General features: G+C 38.5%; 1 protein-coding gene across 6 annotated transcripts in view; it reads left to right on the forward strand.

The window, feature by feature from the left end:
- The window catches only part of magixb (MAGI family member, X-linked b), a 71,450-nt gene that overhangs the window by 8,144 nt on the left and 41,912 nt on the right, over positions 1 to 21,394 (forward strand). For 5 of the 6 annotated variants that reach the window (XM_028452908.1, XM_028452910.1, XM_028452911.1 and 2 more), the window contains exons 2-3: positions 16,400 to 16,689; positions 20,226 to 20,342. In XM_028452908.1, coding sequence (XP_028308709.1) covers positions 16,410 to 16,689; positions 20,226 to 20,342 — 397 coding nt within the window. In that variant the 5' untranslated portion in view covers positions 16,400 to 16,409. The remainder of the gene's footprint in view (positions 1 to 16,399; positions 16,690 to 20,225; positions 20,343 to 21,394) is intronic. The other variant, XM_028452909.1, reaches the window with a different exon arrangement.

The following is a 21,394-nucleotide window of genomic DNA, read 5'->3' on the forward strand; positions in this document are numbered from 1 at the left end:
ATTCCAAATCTCTGCATCCCACTCGAGATCAAACTTGTTTGTATTTGACCCCTGAACTAAAATGAGTTTGACACCCCTGCTCTAGTGTGAATAAAAAACTTAAGCATAATATAAGTGTAATTTGTGCATTTTTAAGGTTTTTTCCTAAAAGTCATCTGAATATATTTGTCTTAATAAATTAAGAAGAAATTTGAGTTGTGCTTGTTTACAGCTTACTGTACAATGTACCATAAAGGCTGTATGTGGTCCAACACTCCTCTTATATAAGGCGTGTCCCTGTTTTATGTTTTGTAGGATTGGTGACCCTGACTTTTGAGTGGGTGTGGTTCTAGGTCTGGTTGAACCTCAAGGTTATACTGTTTATGACTCAATATTTGGTTGCGAGGAGATGAGCGGGCATGCGGCGTGTGACACATGCTCTCATGCTGCTCAGGTGCTCTGTTTGTTTTGCCTCCGGTCTCATCCAGGATCGCTGCACCTGGTTTTCAGAGCCTTTGGGGGTTTTTTTTACACGGTTTGCTCTTTTTGCCTCTCGGGTTATAGCTTTGATTGTCCATAAAATCCACGTCTGTGGGAAAACACAAGCATTACTCTGCCAACAAAAAGGAATGAGGAGATGAGATGGTATCGTTTAGCATTTTATGTCGTTGTAGCACGTCATATAGGAGTTGATTGGCTCATTATGTGCCCCCCCTACACTTCCGTGTCCTTTGGCTTCATGAATATTCATGCAGCTGTTTTAAGGTGTACTGAAAACAAACTATGCGTGTGTGCGTATGCGTGTGCGTGCGTGCGTGCGTGTGTGTGTGTGTGCACGTTAGGCAGTTTACCCTTGACAGGGCAGGGCTACGCAGGCACATTCTCCCATCTGCGGTCTAAACCTTTGCTCCCAGCTACTGCATTTGAATTCTGCAGTTGTAGTCTACTCTATTCTTAGTTCTCCATGGTTCATGTGCAGTCTGATATGAAATCTCAACAACACACACATGCTGAAAATAACATTTATGTCCAGGCACAAACGAAATCCAGTTTGGTTTGGCTAAGCTTCTTTTTAAAAGCTCTACTTTAAATGTGGAACCCAAATCAATAACTAATCAATTGGCTCTGTGCAGTTACAATTTACACAGTGCTACTGTATATTCAGAAATGTCAAGAAGGCAATGAATCCATGTATCCTTGAATCAGATCTGATCTGGACAACTGGGATCAATATCAGGTGGTGAGACAGGCAGCAGGAGCAGGCGAGGGTCACCTTCAGCCATCCCTAGAACTGAATCAGCAGTATCACACACGCACGCACATGCACACGCACACACTTCAAGGTTTGCTTATATTACCAAATTGCAACCTCACAAAATGCTCATTATAGTGAATTATGGATGGTGACCGTTCCCACTTCAAGTATACTTCCAAGTTTCCCAAGATGCATTTCAAACCTACAACAACAGAAACCTGAAGCACGCTGAGGCTAAATATCTTAGTTCAGTGGTTAACAAATGATGTGACAACCATACATTATTTATTGCAATATACAAATACACATAAATAATTGTTTTTTAATTTACTACTTTGTATGCACTCATTTTATAATACAGCAGCAAACTCTATACCTACATGATATGAGTGATAACACATGTTATAAAGCCTGTTTTGCACAATAGATGTGCCTTCAGATTTTTACTTGTCCTTTGGTGTACCTTGGGCACAAAAAGTTTGGGAACCGCTGTTTTAGTTGATTTGCCACCTTTGAATGTTTTGAAAGCATTTTAGGCAAGAAAGTGACCAAATAGAGTATCAACATGTGGTCATTTGATCCATAACGTGTGGAAATGCCAACTCGCCATTGTGCAACTGACTGAACTTCTGGTTAACTTCAAAGCAAGAGCCCTATTTACAGAAGTGTTAAAAAGCTAATGGGAGACAAGAAGAGATGCTTTTGTTTTGAAACAGGGATGTTTGCCTTTTAGCTTGAAGCTGATCCCAGGACGATTTTACGTTTCGCTCTCAATGCATCATGTGGCGGTTGAGTACGACTAGTGTGCCCACCGTGCACAAAAATGTCCTGATATTGTATACATCCAGGTATTTCTCGCGTACTTTCCTTTCTATCTCATTGGAACGCACTACATACTCATTTTGACGTCAGACTTAGCAATTTCGAACACATCCCATGTTGCTACTTTGGAAACTCCATTTTACCCTCTTAATTTTCTGTATCACCCTCTACTTAGTTCTTATTTTCTCTGTCCATCCCCTCTCTTCTCATTGTTAATGGGGTGATCTGACACATTTAAATAAACTGGTTGCTCCTCATGATGATAGTGTATAAGGTGGCAGCTCAGAATAGAACACATGCCACATATTTAGTAAAGAAGACCTGTTGTCACACTTGTGTGCCTCAAAAGCGAGGTGTGCACATCATACTAATGCACCACATATACCTTGACCTTGATCCCTTGACTCTAAATATACAGTTTTCCCGAGGGGAGCTTCACTGCGCTTATCCTGACAGGTATGTGTACGTGTGGGTCTGACGGTGCAACTCTAATGCTCAACAACGTTTTAAAGCCATGCTTATCCTGTTTGAGGTCGACACAAGAGCTGCTTCATTATTAGGTTAATAAAACATTGTATGTTCTGGATTTTTTGTTGGCATGCAAAGCATTCGCTTGTCGTTTACTATATTCTCATCAGCTTTTAACGTATTGAGTTTATATTGCCTCTGTAAAGATGCCTCCGTGCACGTCAGCTTGTGTGCTGGACAGAGATATTTTCTGTTTTACAACTCACAAGCATTTAATCTTACATTTCAAATCTGCCTGTCAATTCTGAGTTGAGCGCTCCCGTGTCCCAGATTGAAATGCAATCGTGCATCAGGGGGTTTAATACACTGCACGAGGCTCACATTGTTTAGTGTAAATGTTCAGGGGTGGGGAGAGTTCAGGGCGGGAACATAAGACAAGACAATTAAATCGAAGCAATGGGATATTTTGCATGTATTTAGATCCATCTGCCACCTCATTAGGTTAAATGCTTAGTAGGTAAAGCATTGGAATGCTTCCCTGGCTAACCTCCAACACTAGCAATGAGAGAATGTTGTATAAGATTATGGGTTGTGTGCATCACCACAACGCAAAGTGAAGGCATGTGTGCGTTTTGTAAAAGGTTTCTCATTTGTTAAGCAATTTTTCTCCATTTTTGCAATTGTAAACAGTAAAAGGAGATCAAGATTATATTCACTTAAAATATCACAAGGCATTTTACATGGTGCACTGGCAACTGTGTGATTGTTATGATGTGCCTTAGCTGCAATGGTCACTTTTTTTCTTCTTTGTCCTAAGCTAAATGTTGTTATAGTTGAGTCTTTATATTCTATTGTACTGTCCATGATGTCTTATTGTGATGTTTTTAAATGTTTAGATTTTTAATTAAATGTAATTTCTGTTGTACACAACATCAAACTGCCACGGACTACAGATGGAAAGTAGCTGTGGCACATTTACATGTTAATGTCTATTAATGTGCATTGTCCCCTGTCATAAATAAATAAATACATAAATATATAAAAAATGGAAGTTGCTTCAATCAATCAATCAATCAATCAATCTTTATTTATAAAAAGTCCTTTTCATAACAAGAAAATGCAGCTGAAAGTGCTTTTACATAGTTAAAAATTCACCCACCCAGTACAAACCCTGTCCACCACAGACAGACACACAAGTTAAAATAAGGACAATGGCACATGGCTGGATACAGAGGATCTAGGTAAGGAGACATCACAGGGAACCGTCTGCACCAGGAGCAGGACACAGATTGTGGGCACAGGGCGTTGAGACAGAGTCCCCAGTCCAGCAAAACAGAAAAAGCTATTCACCAACACTGAAGGCCACGAGACGGCACCACTGCAGCCATGGTCCATCACAGCCCCCAACGCAGAGGGCCCCCCTCCGAGGAAACACTGGGACAGCAATTCTAGAAGATAAACTTAAAGACTATAAAAATTACATAAAAGAACAATCCTAAAACTATGAAAACAACAAAAAAAGAACAATCCTAAAAATATAAAAACAACATAAAACACAACAGTCATAAAACTATAAAACAACATAAAAGATAACTATCCTAAAATTATAAGAACAGCATAAAAGACAACAATAAAAAACATAAAATAAATAAATAATTAGTTAAAAGCTCATTTGAAAAGCTGGGGCTTGAGCCCTTTATTAAAAACATGAACGCTCTCTGCAGCCCTGAGGGGCTCCGGCAGACTGTTCCACAGATGGGGGGGGGCCATAAAACTGGAACAACACCTCACTGTGTGTGCGTGTCCTGACTGTAGAGATTACTAAGAGGCCAGCGCCGGAGGACCTCAGGGCCCGGGAAGGTTCATAGGGTAAAAGTAGTTCTGCAAGTTAAAAAGGCCTAAGACCATTAAGACACCTAAAAACCTGTAAGAGAACCTTTAAATTGATCCTGAAACACACGGGGAGCCAATGCAGTGATTTTAAAATGGGTGTAATGTGTTCTCGCCTCCTGGTCAGGACACGTGCTGCTGAATTCTGTAATAATTGTAAACTCGAAATACTCTTTTTGGGAAGACCTAAAGGGCATTACAGTAGTCAATTTGACTAGTAATAAAAGCATGCATTAGACTAAGACAGAATGAGACGGACTCTGGCTGTGTTTTTCAAATGATAAAAACCAACATTGTTAGTATATGTTATATACTTAAACATGTTGTTCATATAGCACAATAATGATGAAGTTGTTTGCTTTTCCTTTGAAAAATCAGGATGACACACAATGACCGTCTATATGTTTACATTTATAATTAATCTGTGTTTAATTATAATCTTGGTTTCCACTTAATGGTAAAATGAATAGAATATCTGTTGTGGTTATCTTCTTTCTTCCGAATGACGTTTTCTATGCAGCACATTATCTTAAGTATGTAGCAATAGTGCAGTTGGTCAGTAATAATGACATTATTATGTAACCCTTAGTCATACTTCCTTTAGAGCGGCTCATGCAGACTTATGAAGAAGCTTTTGTCTTTATGATTGTTTATTCACTGAGGCCTACAAGTAGAACCTTTTAAGCATGATATCACCCCATCAATATTCTACAAAATCTACTAATAGGAAACAATGGAGCATGCACATACTAACAAAGGAGTTTCATCGAGCTGTGCTAATTGAAAAAACTAATTTCATTATCGCAGAGTTCATCTAGAGCGGAAGAAAAGCACAGACCAAGGGCATCATCAAGGGCAGACATAAAATCATGCAGTCTGACTGAAGGGAGACTACATTTGATTACAGACAAGCTGTTAAAGAATTTCTTGCTTTTACAGAAGTCCGTCCGTTTCCTGCGGTCAAAGCCGATTACTTCAGAGAGAGTGATGCACAAGCTGAGAGACGGCTTTGATGGGGATGAGGGTCGGCATCTAGATCCACATCAGGACCATGTGGAGCGACACGAGCACAGACAGTTTCTACTTTCACATGAAAAGTCACACTCATGTTATCATTGCTGTTTTTTTTTTTACAGAAAATGTTGAACCGTCAACAAGAACATTATTCACCATCTACTGAACATGCAATAATCAATCAATCAATCAGGGTTCTATGATGTTTCTTCCTATATAAATGACTGATTATGCATCAACACACCCTAAATCTGGTCTTGGGTGTCTCAAGTGGCCTATTCTGGGTGTCCCCTCCCGGACTCTAGCACTTCTTGTCGTTAATTACCGTAACTTATTGATATGGCAAGTGGAAGGATTAATTGACATTTCAATGCATTGGACACCTTGGCCGTTTTCTTTCTTGATAAATCTGTCAAAACAAGTTGCTTTCTTGGCACGTGCTACATTTCACAGAGTGATTAATCATGTCACTTATCGGAATTGATGTATTTTTACTCACAGCTCTATTTTCTGAAGGTCTTTAAGACATCCTCCGGCCCAATGTCATCGGCTGTTCTACCGTGCTTTGGTGGCTTTGCGCGTTGACTTTAATTTGTTGAGCTCAGTGGCAATGCTTATCTCTAACTTTAATAAATGAGCACTCTCTGGAGAGTCAACCTGAAATAACAGCTCTGTTAACTTAATTTTCTCAGTAATTAAGATTTTTTTTTTTTTCGCAATTCAAGCAGCCAGAGGGTAAAATGACCCTGACTTCTTCAGACTAATCACCAAGAAGATTTTAATTGCATCAGACCTGAGATGGTAGCGATGCACTGTAATGCATTTTAACACAAGACTGAAGACTGAAGGAAAGGGTACATGTGTTCCTGGGAAGCTTAAATTAAAGCTTTGATCTGTTTTAGTGAAATTGCATTGCAGTTAATTAACTAAACACCCTGAAATAAAATCAGTCTGGAACAACTCCTTATCTTACACACTAATACCTAATAGCCTTTAGCTATTAATTCTGAGGTGAGGACATATGATTAAAAACTGCTCTAAAAATAACCACAGAGTGAAAAGGATGAGTTTTGTTGTTGACTGTGTTTTGGTCTTAAATTACTCTGGAGAACAGGGATGCTTCCAGATCTATCTGCTGAAGAGGAAGCCAGTGAAACAGGATCTGTGTTGGTCAGCTCTTTTGTGACCTAAAGGTCAGAAATCTCAATAGAGCAGTCTTTTTTTAGTTACATATCCTTGGTTGACTATGTTGCATCCTCTAACTTATGCTGCCATTAAGTTACACTGTTAAAAACATAATACTGGGATTCACTCTGGCAATCCATGGCTCTGAACAGGACAATCAGCTTTAAGAAATGGATGCCTAAAATAGTCTAGCCTCTTTTTTGTTGGCCATACAAGTTACAACCCTGACCTGTTGAGGATGGAACTCCAGTTTAAAGAAATGGATTCTACCAGAAGACAATGATTATGATCTCTTTTATCGTCCTTGGACTCTTGTGTATCTGATTGGCGTAGCATCTTCTAATCAGATCGATTTTAATACAGATTGGAACCTTGGAGATTTTAAGAGCTTGTTATCTTGGTAGGTCCAACATTTTTAGGTGTATATGCATAAATTCAAAGTTTTAGTAAAGGACATGGGTTCAAACCAGTGTCTCAGTGGTAGAGTGGGTATTCCAATAACCAAAGGGTTGGTGGGTTGAATCCCGCTCTATACCAGTCATTGTCGTTGTTGTGTCCTTAGGCAAGGCACTTGACCCACATTGTCTCATATGAATGGGTATGAATTGTGCATGGATGTTGGTGGTGATCAGAGGGGCTGTAGGCGTGCATTGGCAACCATGTTTCTGTCAGTATTCCCCGGGGCATCTGTGGCTACAATGTAGCTTACCACCACTGGTATGACTGATGTGAATGGTTTCTGTAACGTACTTTGAGTCTCATGGAAAAAAGCGTTATTTAAATCCAAGCATTTATTATTGCTCTAAACCCCAGTGATCCCTCTCTTCATGTTGTCCAGTGATGTTTAAGGGCTGATTAAGCTAATGATTCTATCTTCCTTTTTGTACTAGTACCTGTATGGTGCATAAAAGACCCAACCTCATTGTTGAGGACCATTATTGTTGAATATAGTTGCACTTCATTATATTAAATGTAATAGGATTTTATTAAACTTGTACAGTGCCCTCTGTAATTCAGAATCAAAATTGAATCCTCTTTAAACTGACCTTGTAAACACTTAATTCCTACTGCAAATTTAATTTTGAATTAAACACACACAGACGCAGATGGGCCGCCGTGGTGCAGAGGGCGGACGATGTCATGAACGGTATCATTGCAGTCCAAACAATGTTGAAAATTTCAGTTCTGTCTTTCCCTGAACCGCAGAGATATTTGAGCCACACACACAGACAGAGATTTCCTGCTTGATAGATAGATAGATAAACAGATCATGTAATATATAATAATGTCATTATAATCGCAGCAATCTAATTTATATTAAATTACATTTAACAATTATTAATTTGTCTATTACCTGCAAAAATATGCAACATTGTTATGGGTAGGTGTGCTTACGAAAACAATCATTCTTCAGTTATTTCATAAAAAGCTTTAGGATAATACATTTAGGGCATACAAAGCAGGTATAGAGTAACCTCTGTGAAGCCTTTTCAATTTCAGGCTATTGTTATACTTTATAACAGAATTGTAAAGAGATGAGATGGCATAATTTATATAAGTTTAAATGATCAAACATCTTTGTGTAATTTTGAGCATTTTTTTTTTTTTACCTATCTCTGGATGTTATGGTTATAACATTGTGTGGTTGTTGGTATTTAGTTAAAGTAGTTTACTTTTTGTCCTAAACTTGACAAAAATGTCAAAGCCTCTTCCTCTTAAAAGACACAATTAATTGTTTTTACGCTTTGGTCCAATGCTATGTAACTTCCGAGTCTTTGTTTATTAGAAATTGTCCCGAGTCACTTTTTCATTTTCATTCACTGGCTTAAAAAAAGGCATGAATATTTTAATCGGTCAGTCAAGGCAGGTTTTATCTCACTAAGCAGTTGCTTCTTAATGCATTTTCAATCCAATACTTTATGCACTAAGCCCTCCTTCTGGACCATTAAAGACTTGGCTGAACATATTGAGCCACCCGGTAAATATTGCGTTGATGTTACTTGATTAATTTGTGGGTTTACTCACGTGGCATTAGAAAACTTACTACATACTAGCACATCAGTTGTGAAAAATATCGATAATCTTTGATGGCAGTTATATATTATCTGTTGGCTGAAGTAGTTTTAGATCTGCTTTGTACCACAGAGGTACAAAAGGAAGCTAAAATTAAGTGGGTTCCTAAAGTTCCCACATTTGTGTGAAAGTGTGGACCAGAGTTTTTTAATGCAGTTAAAGCGTTCTACATTAGACTATTTTGCATTTATTTAGTCAATGTTTTTATTTAACACAGGTAGCTTGATGTGAGAAATTAGCATTGAACAGGAGCAGCAAACAGTGATTAGGAGGCAAAGTCTTACAACAATCCACGGCCAGTGACAATGATGGAGGCTGTACAGAGCTTGTATAACCAGATATTGTCAGTAGTCGTTCTAGACATGTTGTTCAGTGCAGTGCTGGAGCTGTTTTTTTAAAGTCTAGTCAGTAAAGACACAACACTGAAGCTCTGAGTCCACACCTTTGTAAAGCAGCACATCAGCACCCTGCTGCATCATGAACCTTCAGCTTCACCAATGATAGTCGGACTAGCGCCTGACTGATGGTGAATTTCTAGAGCCAATGCTGATACAGATATTTGGGGTTTTAAAAAGCTGATATTCAATGTATCTGTTGACAACTGATATATCAGCCAACATATGAAATATGAACATTAATATACACAAGATATTTACTGTACAGGAACACAAAGTCTCAAAACCAAAAATATGATTCAAGACAAAGAAGCAAAACCCAAAGAACTTTAATTAGTTCATAAAATAAAGTTGCTCAAATCTCAAACAGTAAACATGTATAAGTAAAAAAAGGAAATTGTAAAACAATGAAGACGTGGACTTCTCCCGGTGTTGTCATTTTGTAATCATCACTGCTGATTTAAAAGTGGCATCTTACAAGCATGCAGAAAGAACAGCACAGAGCCACAGAATTTTCACGCTGCAAAAAAAGTTAATACATCACTTACATTACTATTGATTAGCCGGGCTGTTGACTGCTATTGATTAATCAGTGATAGCTAAAATTTGCCCAAATGATCGGCCGCACCGATTAATCGGTCAGCTGTTACTATTGTAAAAATCTAACATGATACTTTAAAAATAAAACATGTAATCCTGCTGGCAACTGTTGCGTTGAGACTTGATAAGAAATGGACTTGAAGATGTAGCAGTATTGAACTTGAACCTGGAGCATAGACGGACTCAGCGTCTGTGATATTGCATTAGAAGAGGGAGTCACAAGAGTGTGGCAGAAGACCTTGGATTAGAATAAATATCAGAAGTGGCTTGATGTCATTTTGTGGGTCAAAGGTCGGCGTGGAGAAATATGTTGGGTACTCAGAGGATTTGTCAGCAGCGTACATGTATGAGTTCAGGTGTAGGAAGAAATATGAGATTTATTGACAGATGTGGTAACAATATAAAATCTTAATGTCATGTGGGACACTTCAAGTTGTTTTTATCTTTGCCGTCTGTGCTTATAGAGGTGGTGACAGTATTTAAATAATGTAATGGTAATGTGTCTTGATATTTTATACACTTCACTTGAAAAAGTGAGTTGTTACTTGCAAATGTAAATAAAAACAGTACAGCAGAATGCGTTAACACCATTCTTACAAAGTTTTCACGATTGTGTAAAACTTAAATTTCACAATGTCAAAGACCTAGAGGCTACAATATTTGCAAAATGCTTACGAGTCAGGTTCAATCTAAATATCATGTTACACTCAAATACAAGCGACCGTGAAACAGTGTGTGGAGTTAAGACGGAGGGACTTGCTTAAAAAAAAAAAAAAAAAACCCAAAAAACTTTTTATACCTACACATGCAATTATTCCAACACTGAGGAGCAAGAAGCTTGAAGCAAAATTTACTCTAGGGGTTGATAAGGGTCTTGCTTAGGGACCCACAGGGTGGCGTTCAGGATGTGGTATAAACATGTAATAAATGATCCACCTTTTATTTTGCTTCTTTAACCATTTGACCCACCTTGCCTTCCTAAAGCCACAGCTTCCAAAAACTGATAAAGAAAGGAAAGCATAAGGATTTTTATTGTGTCATCAGCAAGTATTATTGCTTTGCTTAAGCAAAAAGAAGAAAAAAAAACAGTTTCTTAAAAAATATTGTCAACAAAATCCATTTTTTTGTTACATAACAAATCCATCAACCAATGAACATTATGCAGTAGCTTGGAATGAATGCTGCATTTTACCATTTAGAATCATTCACTTGTTAATTAATTTAGAAATCACAAGGCAACATCTCAATTAAAACAGCACGCAGCATAAATAACTTATTTTTTGGTAATCCATAGAAATATGTGAGGGGGGATTATAATGGGATTATGCTGCACATGTTGCATCTTTTCCCCATTCCCTTGACAGCTCCGTCTGATAAGTGTCCACGATCAGTTTGTTGCTCACAAACACAGAGAAAAAGTAGCAAAGCTACGGTGTGTGGCGAATGCAGGCTTTTATCAACCTGACAGGCCGAGGCTCATTAAACACCGTCAGACGGAGTGAGGTCAAACTACAGCTACGTCTCGGACGACACACTCGGTCCGTATGCGTATTATGCAGGCACACAGTGCATGTGTGTGCGGAATCCAGCTGGATAATACTCCGCAACCTATCAGTTGTTTTATTTTTAGCAATTTAATCTTTTCCACTGAGAAGTTCCAAGAAATCTTCAGATCAAGCATGAAGAGGCAAACGGCTTATGTAATTAGGATTGATGCACATGGGAGCGTGCTTTATGATTAGATACAACACAGTAATACTGGTTCTGTGGGTTTGTTGCATGCGTAGGCGGTCCTCTGACTGGCTTCGGAGAAACAGGTCAACAATGTTGGTGCAGAAGGTTTCACAGTGGGGTAGCGGGAGAAGGACCGGGGGCGCTCCGTGGGAAGAGTGAAGTGAGAACTTCACTTTCAGGTCAAAACATGCCAATTATTTTTTAAATTTTGTTTCATTCAAATGAGTCCCAGTGAATGCAGATATGTGGAGTGAAAATGAATTTTTGCCTTTTTTGTTAAGATTTGACTCATGTTGCCAGAGAACTAGAGTCTTGCAAGGTCAAACCAGCGGGTCCAACATCAACCCCAGACTATGTGGCGCCTCTCGATCTCTATCTGACCTCTGAGCTTCTTTTATTTCTCTCCTCTCTTATTACTTTGAGTGCAATGCAAAAACACAATCTACTCTAACTCACTGTTACCCAGCTTTTTTTTCTTTCTTAAATCCTGCTCCTCGTCCCAGTCCTCCTCATTTATCCATTCCTACTCAGTGGAAACCCCTCCAGGCACCTCACTTCTGTAGCTGAGCAGAAGGACTGAGGATGGAAGAGGATCTCTGTCAGATCAGACAATTGAAAGGCCAGTCAAGTGGAAAGGATTAGATACATGTATCCTGCCCTTCTTTCACCCCTTTAAAGCATTCTCATTAGGTCTATTGGGTCAGAGGACCCCAGGGGACCCTGCTAGGTCTGAGCTGGGTCTGGCACTCATAGCATGATATCTGTGACAAGCGAGCGCCACAACAGGCACATACTGTTAATCAAGTGGATTGCATCTTCTTGGAGTTGTTGTGTAGCTGCTAATCTTCTCGCCCTAACATGACTGCAGCTTATTTTATTCATTTCAGAGGCAGTTTCAGAGTAGGAATTACAGTGTCTGTAGGAAACCGAAAAATCAATCTGACCCGTTTTTTTTTTCTCTTTCTCTATTTAAAATTATGACACGGAAATGCCTCACATGCATGTTTTTGGTCAATATCGCCCATTTACATTCAATTTTCCCACTGGAAAACAAGTGATTGAATGTCTAGAAAGTGTGACAAATGTATCAATATGTCAAATTTTACCTAAAATTTTGTTATGCAAAATATTTGCAAAACATTTGAAATAGAGGTTGTGTTTTCCTGTAATTGAAAATGAATGCAGAGTTTAATCTGAAGTGTGTTTTTAATTTTAAGTTTATTTGATGGCGTATTACCTGTAGTTTTACTGGTGATCATTTTAACTGGCGACCATTCGCTGCAGCAGCATCTCTCTAATCACATGACTGAGTGGGGTTTTGTGCAAAATGTGAGGGTGATTTGGCGGTATTTAAACTGATAATGTTTTGGGATTTCCATTGTATTTTCCCCAGTAAACGATACATCTTGAGATTTAATATATATCGCGCGATTTCAGCCTAACCATTCCATTTACATTTGAATTATATAAAATGTAAAATTAATAACTGTTGACTGTATTAAACCCTTGGTTCAATTTCAGGAACTTTAATAACCAGTATAGTCATCGAAACAGGGAAAGATAATGTAATGTAAACGAAACAAAAAAAAAAAAGTGTAACATGACTCGTAAAATGGTGAACCCTGAAATGAAATTTAGGACATTTTGAAACAGGAAATAGGAGGGTGGAGGCCCTATGTTTGACATAAGTGACTATGTATCCATAATCAACAAAGGACAGCAATGCTTTTTGCATGATGTTTGTATGAGAATTGTGGGTATTTGGTTCTCTGTTCGTCTAACATCAGAATATAGGCCAAAGTCAGAGCAAAGTGTCGAAAAACACAATTCTGGCTGTCTTTATTAATATTGTAGTTATATTAGCTTTCTCTTTCAAACATTTTGTCCCAAAACACCCATTTCTTTATTTTATGTATTGTTTTGGTTGCTTTTGTATCTTGTTTTCAGTCCTAATTTTTTAGTTTAATATTAATCGCCTTCTTATCTCCCTTTATTGAAGACATTTCTGAGCTGCAGCATTCCTTTGTCCAAAGCATATAAAGATACTTCTTTTGAATCATCCCTTTTTAACTTATTCTTAGAAACCGCAAAGTTCTTCACTTCAAATTTCCACCTTTTTCCCTTCATTTTTGATTATTTTGACCCTATCTGTTGCCCTTATAGCTCCCGTGTCTGTATCCCATGTTGCACGCATTAAGGTGGCAGTGCTGCATCTGTCTCGTCATGCTCTCTGGAACTGCAGCTGTCACATCACAGACATTGCAAGCACATCACGGTCACATCAGCCACATCTTTCCCTGCACACTCTCAGACAGTAACGCTTTACAAAGCCTGATACAAAATAAAACAAAATTATTTTCGTGCCTCCAGACTTCTTACCTCAGCTCCAACCAGCTGCCGTTAACTCAAAATATGTGCCATTATTGCCATTACTTTGTTTGAGGAGATAAAGGGAGTTCCCCTCAGAGAGGAAAGAGAAAGTGAGGCAATTAATCGTTGTCAAGGAAAACCTGTGAAATCTATTTATGTGTGAATGCATTGTGCATCACTTAAAGGGATCCTTCACTGTATTTACAAATGTGGCCTAAAACCTTTGAAATGCCCTTATTAGAAGATCTATGCCTAACAAAACATTATTTTGAACCATATTTGTTTTAATAACTTTTAAAAAATGGGACTACTTTACCGTTTGAGTCTGTGCGCCGCTATGTTGAAATTACGTTCAGGATCATTTAGCAGCTTTTCCAGTCAAAATGACAACTTGTGCTGCTTTAGGTTGCTCTAAAAATCAGTAAAAATGAAAAAAGTCGATGTAAACCTCTTTTGTTTACAAAAATTTGATAAACAATATCCGTGAGCCGAAAAAAATCTGTGACCACAGGGGATGACAGTTCCATCTCTACTCTTTCATAGACGGCATAAAGAAGAGAAGAGGAGCTCCGTGCATGTAAATACAGGCAACCAGGATCGACTGCTCATCAATGCCGACCCTAGTTTAATTTGTCTGCTGCAAAGAACTGGTGTTCTTGTCAAAAATGGTTGAAGGTATGGTTTAATGGTTTAAGTATGGATTTTTGGCTCTTTTTCTCTTCTTCATGGCGTCTATGAAACAGAAAAGTTGGAACTGTCGCCCCCTGTGGTCACAGATTTTTTCGGCTCTTGGATTTTGTTTATCAAATTTTGGTCAACAAAAGAGGTTTACATCGACTTTTTTAACTTTTACTCATTTTTAGAGCAACCCAAAGCAGCACATTTTGACTCAAAAAGCTGCTAAATGATCCTGAATGCTTCACCTCCTATAGAACTCAATGGGCTGAAAGGGACAATTTACATCTCCAATGACGTCATTTCAACATGGCGGAGCACAGAGTAAAGTAGTTCGAGTTTTAAAAGTTAATAAAACGAATCTGGGGCAAAATAATGCGTTTTGTTAGGCATAGATCTTCTAATAAGGACATTTCAAAGGTTTTAGGCCACATTTGTAAAAACAGTGGAGGATCCCTTTAAGATGAAGAAATTGCTTCGGCGTGTATGGAATCAGAACGGTATCATAATGAATGAACTCTTGCAGGGTTTTTCACGAATGCACATGCTTTGTTTCACAGTTGTATTTCAAATTCACAAATGCACATGAGCTGTTTCACAAATATATATTTTATGCAAATATATATTTGTGAAACAGCTCATGTGCCTCAAAATAATATTTATAAAGTGGAGCGTGTGCATTTAGAATTTATGTTACGAGTTTGCATAAAATACGTATTTGCGAAACAGCTGCAAGAGTTAATTCATTATGATGCTGTTCTGATTCCATAAGCGTGCAGCTACTCCATGTTTGTTCTCCTGTCAGTGGGTGTGTATAAGCGTGTGTGTGTACTCAACAGTCAATACCGCTGGGAAAACTGTATTTTCCCATGCGACCTTAGATGTGGTGGAATGTGCACTGACTACTGTGTTGTTTACATGTAAACATGGCGTCATCCTGCAGTGTACACTGTGAACATGGGGAAATATTTTTCTTTGCCTGGGTTGTATGCTTACATCACTATGCTGCAGTGTGTTTGCACTGAAAACACAGATATGGATTAAATTAACTTGGGGTGTGAATTTTTAAAGCAAGTCACGATTCGATTCGATCCCGGTTCTTGGGGTGACAATTCCATTCAAACCGGTTCTTGATTCACAACCAATTCTCTTAGTAACAAAGGGTGCAAATAAAAACTGATTATGTTTAAGAAAATGCTTACCTGGCAAAATGTAACGTTTTTGACACTTAATAGTAGTTTTGAAAATATAGCAGTCAAATATTTTTCAAGTTTCTGTGGCTACAAAGTTTAACAATTCACTAAGTAATTAAAAGTCTTTCTTACAACAATAGAAAACAACCAAAGGAATTCTCATTTTACCAATACCAAAAAATAAATACTTAAGTCTACAATTTCTGTTCAAATAAGTAAACAAGAATACCCACTTATTAGCTTCAAATGTAAATATTTGAGAACATTTTAAACTAAATATGAAAACAGAATATGACATTTAATTACCTGTGACGTTTATCAGCAGATTCAAATATAAATGAGTACATCTGAATTTTGGTACCATAAGGTTTGGCACCATAAGGTTTGGCAAAGTGATGGGGGTGTGCGTTGTGAAGTTGGTGACGACAGCTGTTCGGCTTCTTTTAAGTGTTTTATTTTCATTTTGCAGAAAACATCTTTTAAAAAATAGATTTTTGAAAATTTTGAATCGATTCAGAATCTTAATTAAAAAGTACCATGATTCGGACGTGAATCGATTTTTTTTTTCCGCCACTCTTAGAATGAGATTGTATTAATTAAATCCATATTATTTCCACAATTACCAAGGAATGGTTAAATAAAGTCGTTACAGATTATTTCCCTGTTTATTATATTGTTGTATGTTTGTCCCCGCCTGTCTCTCACACCTTTTACTCACCTTCCATCCTCTGTGCTTTCCTCTGCAGCTCGTTTGCAATGTCCAAGGGGATGGGGAAGAAAGTGCACTGGCGCTCCAAGGTACAGGACAGCTTCGTCCCCTTGCTCGGGGCGTCAGGAGAGCTGGGGATCTCCATAGGTGGTGGAGCAGATTACGGAGAGTTTCCTTTTGTCACATCAGCACCGGCGGGCGTTCTCACAGTGGGAGACGTCATCTTAGAAATCTGCGGAACGCCCGTGTTGGGAATGACGTTAGGAGACGTCCGAGGTGTCCTCAACACTTGCCCCCATCCTATTCGTATCAAAACGGCATCACCAGGTACGATTCAGTCCACACATTAATGTTTACACAGGAGAGGAAAAATATAAACCTAAGTGCACTTTTGGTTTTGTATTAAATGAGGCTGCCTGCCACGGAAGCACCTGGCTTTTAGGATCAGCAGGTAGGTTAAAATGAATCAAGGAAACCATTAAAAAAAGTTTACTAAATATATCAATAAACTTTTTTTCCCGGAATTTGTAGACACACTTTAAGACCAAGACACACAGGGATAGACTCTACTGCCAAGTGCATTTTTCTCTGTCATTGTTCAGCTATGATTGTATTGTCTACATCAGTGGTTCTCAAACTTTTTCAGTTCATGTTCTAATTAAGGTCATTTCCATCATCATTATTATGATTGTCATTTTACTTAGAAATAAACATTGTAAAACCACATCATTTTAAGGCTTTCATTTGTAAATTTTACACTTTCTCTCTATCTCAAGTACCCCCCGTAGTGCCATAGCGTACCCCTAGGGATACACCTACCCCCATCTGAGAAACACTGGTCTACATGTTGCGAACAGTGGTCGGTATCATTAACTTTAGCAAACAAAAACATTCTGTAGACATTTTGTTTCAAGGATCCTCAATAATATCTGAGCATACTAATAAAGCTCCTTTTAAAAAAGACTGTCAAAGGTTCAATCTGCTGCTCCTGGCTTTATTTTACTCATCCATTAGTCTGGATGTGTCAAGGAGATCAGTCAATACATGGTATATGAGGTCAAGATTGACACATGACAGCGAGTCAGCAGAATATGCCTCTGTCACTCACGAGGGGCCTTGATGTTTAGAAAAGGGTGATGGAAAAACGGATATCTTTGTTGGGTGTGAACGGAACGATATGTCATAGAGGTGACACCTGAACGACACCACCGATGGCCTTGCTCACTAGATTGATAGCTGATATGGCCACAGGGGTGTAAAAGGAGGACCTTTGCTCCCGGTCTCCTCACTCCTCCCACCGAGGGTGGATCTGCTATTATTCCAGGAGTGTGCCTGGTCCTCAGCGTGCAGCTTGATTCTGTGGACAGTGATGGATGAGCTGATGCTCTGGGTTGCTGTGTCAAACCTCTATTTCCCCACCGAGTGCTACTGATACGACTACAACTCCCTGCTCCATCTAATGGATGCACTACTCAGGGATGAGTTCCCTAGGGACGCAAGCAAAAGGATTTGGCTGGGCCGCTGTAGTAGTAGCAATGACACACACACAGGTCATATATTTAAAATTTTATTAAGCAATAAGAAGCGACATGTTTTATTTTATCACCTATGTCTTTAGCATCAGACGAGTGTGCAGCTGCTGAGAACAAATACTCAGTTCTAAATTTTACTCTTCAACAGATGAGAAAAAAACGATAACAAAACAGCTGTTTTATGATGATGAGGATAGAAGAAAAAAAACATCATTTGTTCCAAAAGGCCGCTGGCTTTACTGTTTCCCTCTGACAAACAGCAGCCATATGTGACCAGCCCTAAGTATACACAGCTGGCTGCCAACACTAATAAAGTTATACCCGTGTAATGTGCATGTTTTTGTTTTTTTGAAGACACAGCGCCATTATAAGCATAGAAGGGGACAGGGGATGACAGGGTCTGGACAGCCGGGTGTATGGCTGCCTGTCGGGGGAAAAAAGCCCACAGACATGTCGTCTGTCAGACTGACAAACAGGAGGTGTGCTCAGCCCATCCATAACAGCAAGTAGTCTGTCATCAGAGGTAGTAAAGCTCTCCAGATGATATTAAGAGATCAGAGAGAGGAAGCAGAGTCCTGCTCATCTGCTCTGTCCTCTCCGTCCCCAACCTTTGTGGCTGATGCATTAAAGTATTTATTTCATTGTAAAACTTGTAAAATAAAGATATCGTGTGATTTTTTTATTCATATTTTATGTCTTAAAATTCCACACAGACATCTTATCTCTGTCAATATTGTTGGATTGTGAAATATTTTGCTCAAACTCATGTATATGAAGTTATGTTTGCTTGAGCTTTGCATAATCATGTTGACTTGAAAAGTTGCGATCCAAGGATATTTTTGGACGTCTTTATAAGTTGCTTCTCGTATAAAAACGAAATTTTACTTAACAGAATGAGCGATTTCATGAATTTCCAACTTGGAGGTCAATAGAGGTCATCTTGTCTTAATGCCTGCAAGAAGATGCCTCTGAACAAATTATTAAATGAAAGAAAAGAAAAACTCATACACTGTACAAATGGAAAGAAAACTAGATGATTTTTAAGAAGTTGCTTGAAGGATCCTACATTTTTAGTGTTTTTTTAGACGGTCAGGCAAATAGATTTAATATTTACAGCTAAATCTTTAGGAAATCAGTGATTGTCAAGCTAACTCCAAAATCAAAGTTTGTCATTTAGGAGCAATCCTAAACATATCCTAATAAAACCAGTAAGTCATGTTCTGCTTGATGAACCATTTTTTGTACATTAAGATAATTTAAACTGAATATTATAGGTCTGTGATATTGTTTTGTAATAACTGAATTTATGGAAATAAATTGTAAATATGACGTATGGTAATAATGTTACTATAGCAGGCTTTTTTAGAAGACTTTAGTTTTTACTGTTAAGACAGTAGATATCTATATGCTTATTTTCAGCTGTAATTTCTCTGGGCTTCTACTAGACCTTGAGCCTGATCACAGCGACATTAGTAATGAGATTTTTTCAAAAGTTCTTGGAAAATATATGTTTTAAATGTCATTAGAATAAATCCTGTCTGGTTCAAATGTTACATTTAAAAGAATTTGCAGCAGAACTTCTGTGATTCTAAAGACTTGCCCGAAACCAGAATGCACCTCGACCAAGACAACGACCAAGACTTTTGGGAGTCAAGACCAAGACCATTAAAACCAATTTCAAAAACCATGACATGGTTGAACAGTGAATGAAAATTCGCCCTTTAGTTTTAGTTTTTTTTTTAAAAATGTATTCGACAGTCAAAAAAAAAGGTTCAAAACAGAGCATGTAAAAATCTCAATTCTTTACAAATTGGTTTCATTAAATTCTTGGAAAATCACATTAATAAAGTTGAAGAATAGCAGAAATCAATGCTGGTCCGAGAACGAGACAAGACCAAGACCAAGACTGCCAAAATGTGGTCTCGAGACCAAGACCAGTCTTGAGTGCTACAACACTCATCTTTAGCAATAAAGGTAATTTGCTGTGAAAAACCATGTTGCGTTTAAATAATAATGAGGGATATGGTAGATTATTTTACATATCCTCTGATTTGACCAAACGCATTGTCTAGCTTAATAAAAGACACAAAGGTCTGAGGAGAACACTTTTATTTCCTGCTCAGGCTTGAATAGACGAGGTACAAATCTGACTGTTTAAAGATGGGAGTGCAGGATTTAAAATCTTTGATTAATTCCCCATTAATAACTAAACTGACACCTGAGATAAATTTAAACATTGTGACAACTAAGCCTTTCTCTTCTCCTCTTCATCTCCTTTTCTTACTCCTTCCCCACCATTCCACATTTTTTTATTTTTTGCCCTTCCCTCAGGCTCCTCGTTGTGCAAGGATCTCAGGTTGTATTTGAGTAAGTGCTTCACACCCGGCTCAGTCGACAGCCAATTGCAGCAGGTCATCAGAGAAAACCTCTACCTCCGCACTGTACCCTGTAAGTCCTTTGTCTCCTCTTACCTCCAGTCTGGCTTCTGTTTTCTCCGTCCTTTAAGTCTCCTCTGTAGGACATGAGAGCTGTTCCTGTCTCAGTTTATTTTTAAGACGATTTATTAAGGTTTTATTGTCACCACATTAATTTATCCAGAGAGTTTATCTCGATATTCTGTGGTATGACCTCTACCAGCATGAATCTGGTTGTTAAACTTGACTTTTTTGTTGTCATTGTTGAGCTTCAAAAGAAAAATATCTGGATTAAGCCCTAGAATGAATTTTTCAGCAGTGAATGCAAAATGCCACAATGGTGGATTTACCTTCCATGACCTGGATAATTTACCCCCCACTTCTGAGGCCACAGTCTCTTTGTTAGGGCTGAGATAAATCCAATCACACACTGTATCTTAAACTTTTAGTATTGTTGTTACACCATCTCTGGTAATAAACATGTAGTCTAATATTTTGTGCGACCTGATGTGAACGTCTCCTCAAGGTTTGATGGGGTTAGAAAGATTGAGAGACTGAGTGACGCTATGATGATATTTGGTGAGAGCTCTTGCATGTAAAAGTGCGATGAAGATGATTAGTTTGAATTATTATTGCATTGGATTTGTTGCCAGAGGACTATGGGTTTAAGACCTTTTTTCCTTAGCAGAACACAAGGATTTCAAAGAAATTTCCACATTGCGCACGCTGATTTATTTTATTCCCTGCATATAATCAAGCAGCCAAAGGCAGCGAGTAGTGCATCTGTTGCTATCTTAATCCTCGATGACGTCATTACTGTGGCATGGCTTAGTTCACATAGACTAGCACTGCGTGTGTATTTGCAGTGATTTGTGTGTGCGTGTATGGTTCCTTGCTCAGGTGGTGGTAAACAGGCCACGGACCTTACAGGGTCTTTAGTATCTCTGACCCTGTTGGAACAGCATAGATTCACTAATCTCTCCTTTAGTCCAGGAAGTAGGTCAGAAGGGACCGACTGCCACCGTGCTGCAGTTCAAAAGTCAAAGGAGTGAGGGAGAAAGACAAAATGGCCTCTCCTGGGCTGCA

Source organism: Gouania willdenowi, chromosome 7 (assembly GCF_900634775.1).
Source record: "Gouania willdenowi chromosome 7, fGouWil2.1, whole genome shotgun sequence".
Classification (NCBI taxonomy): Eukaryota; Metazoa; Chordata; class Actinopteri; order Blenniiformes; family Gobiesocidae; genus Gouania; species Gouania willdenowi.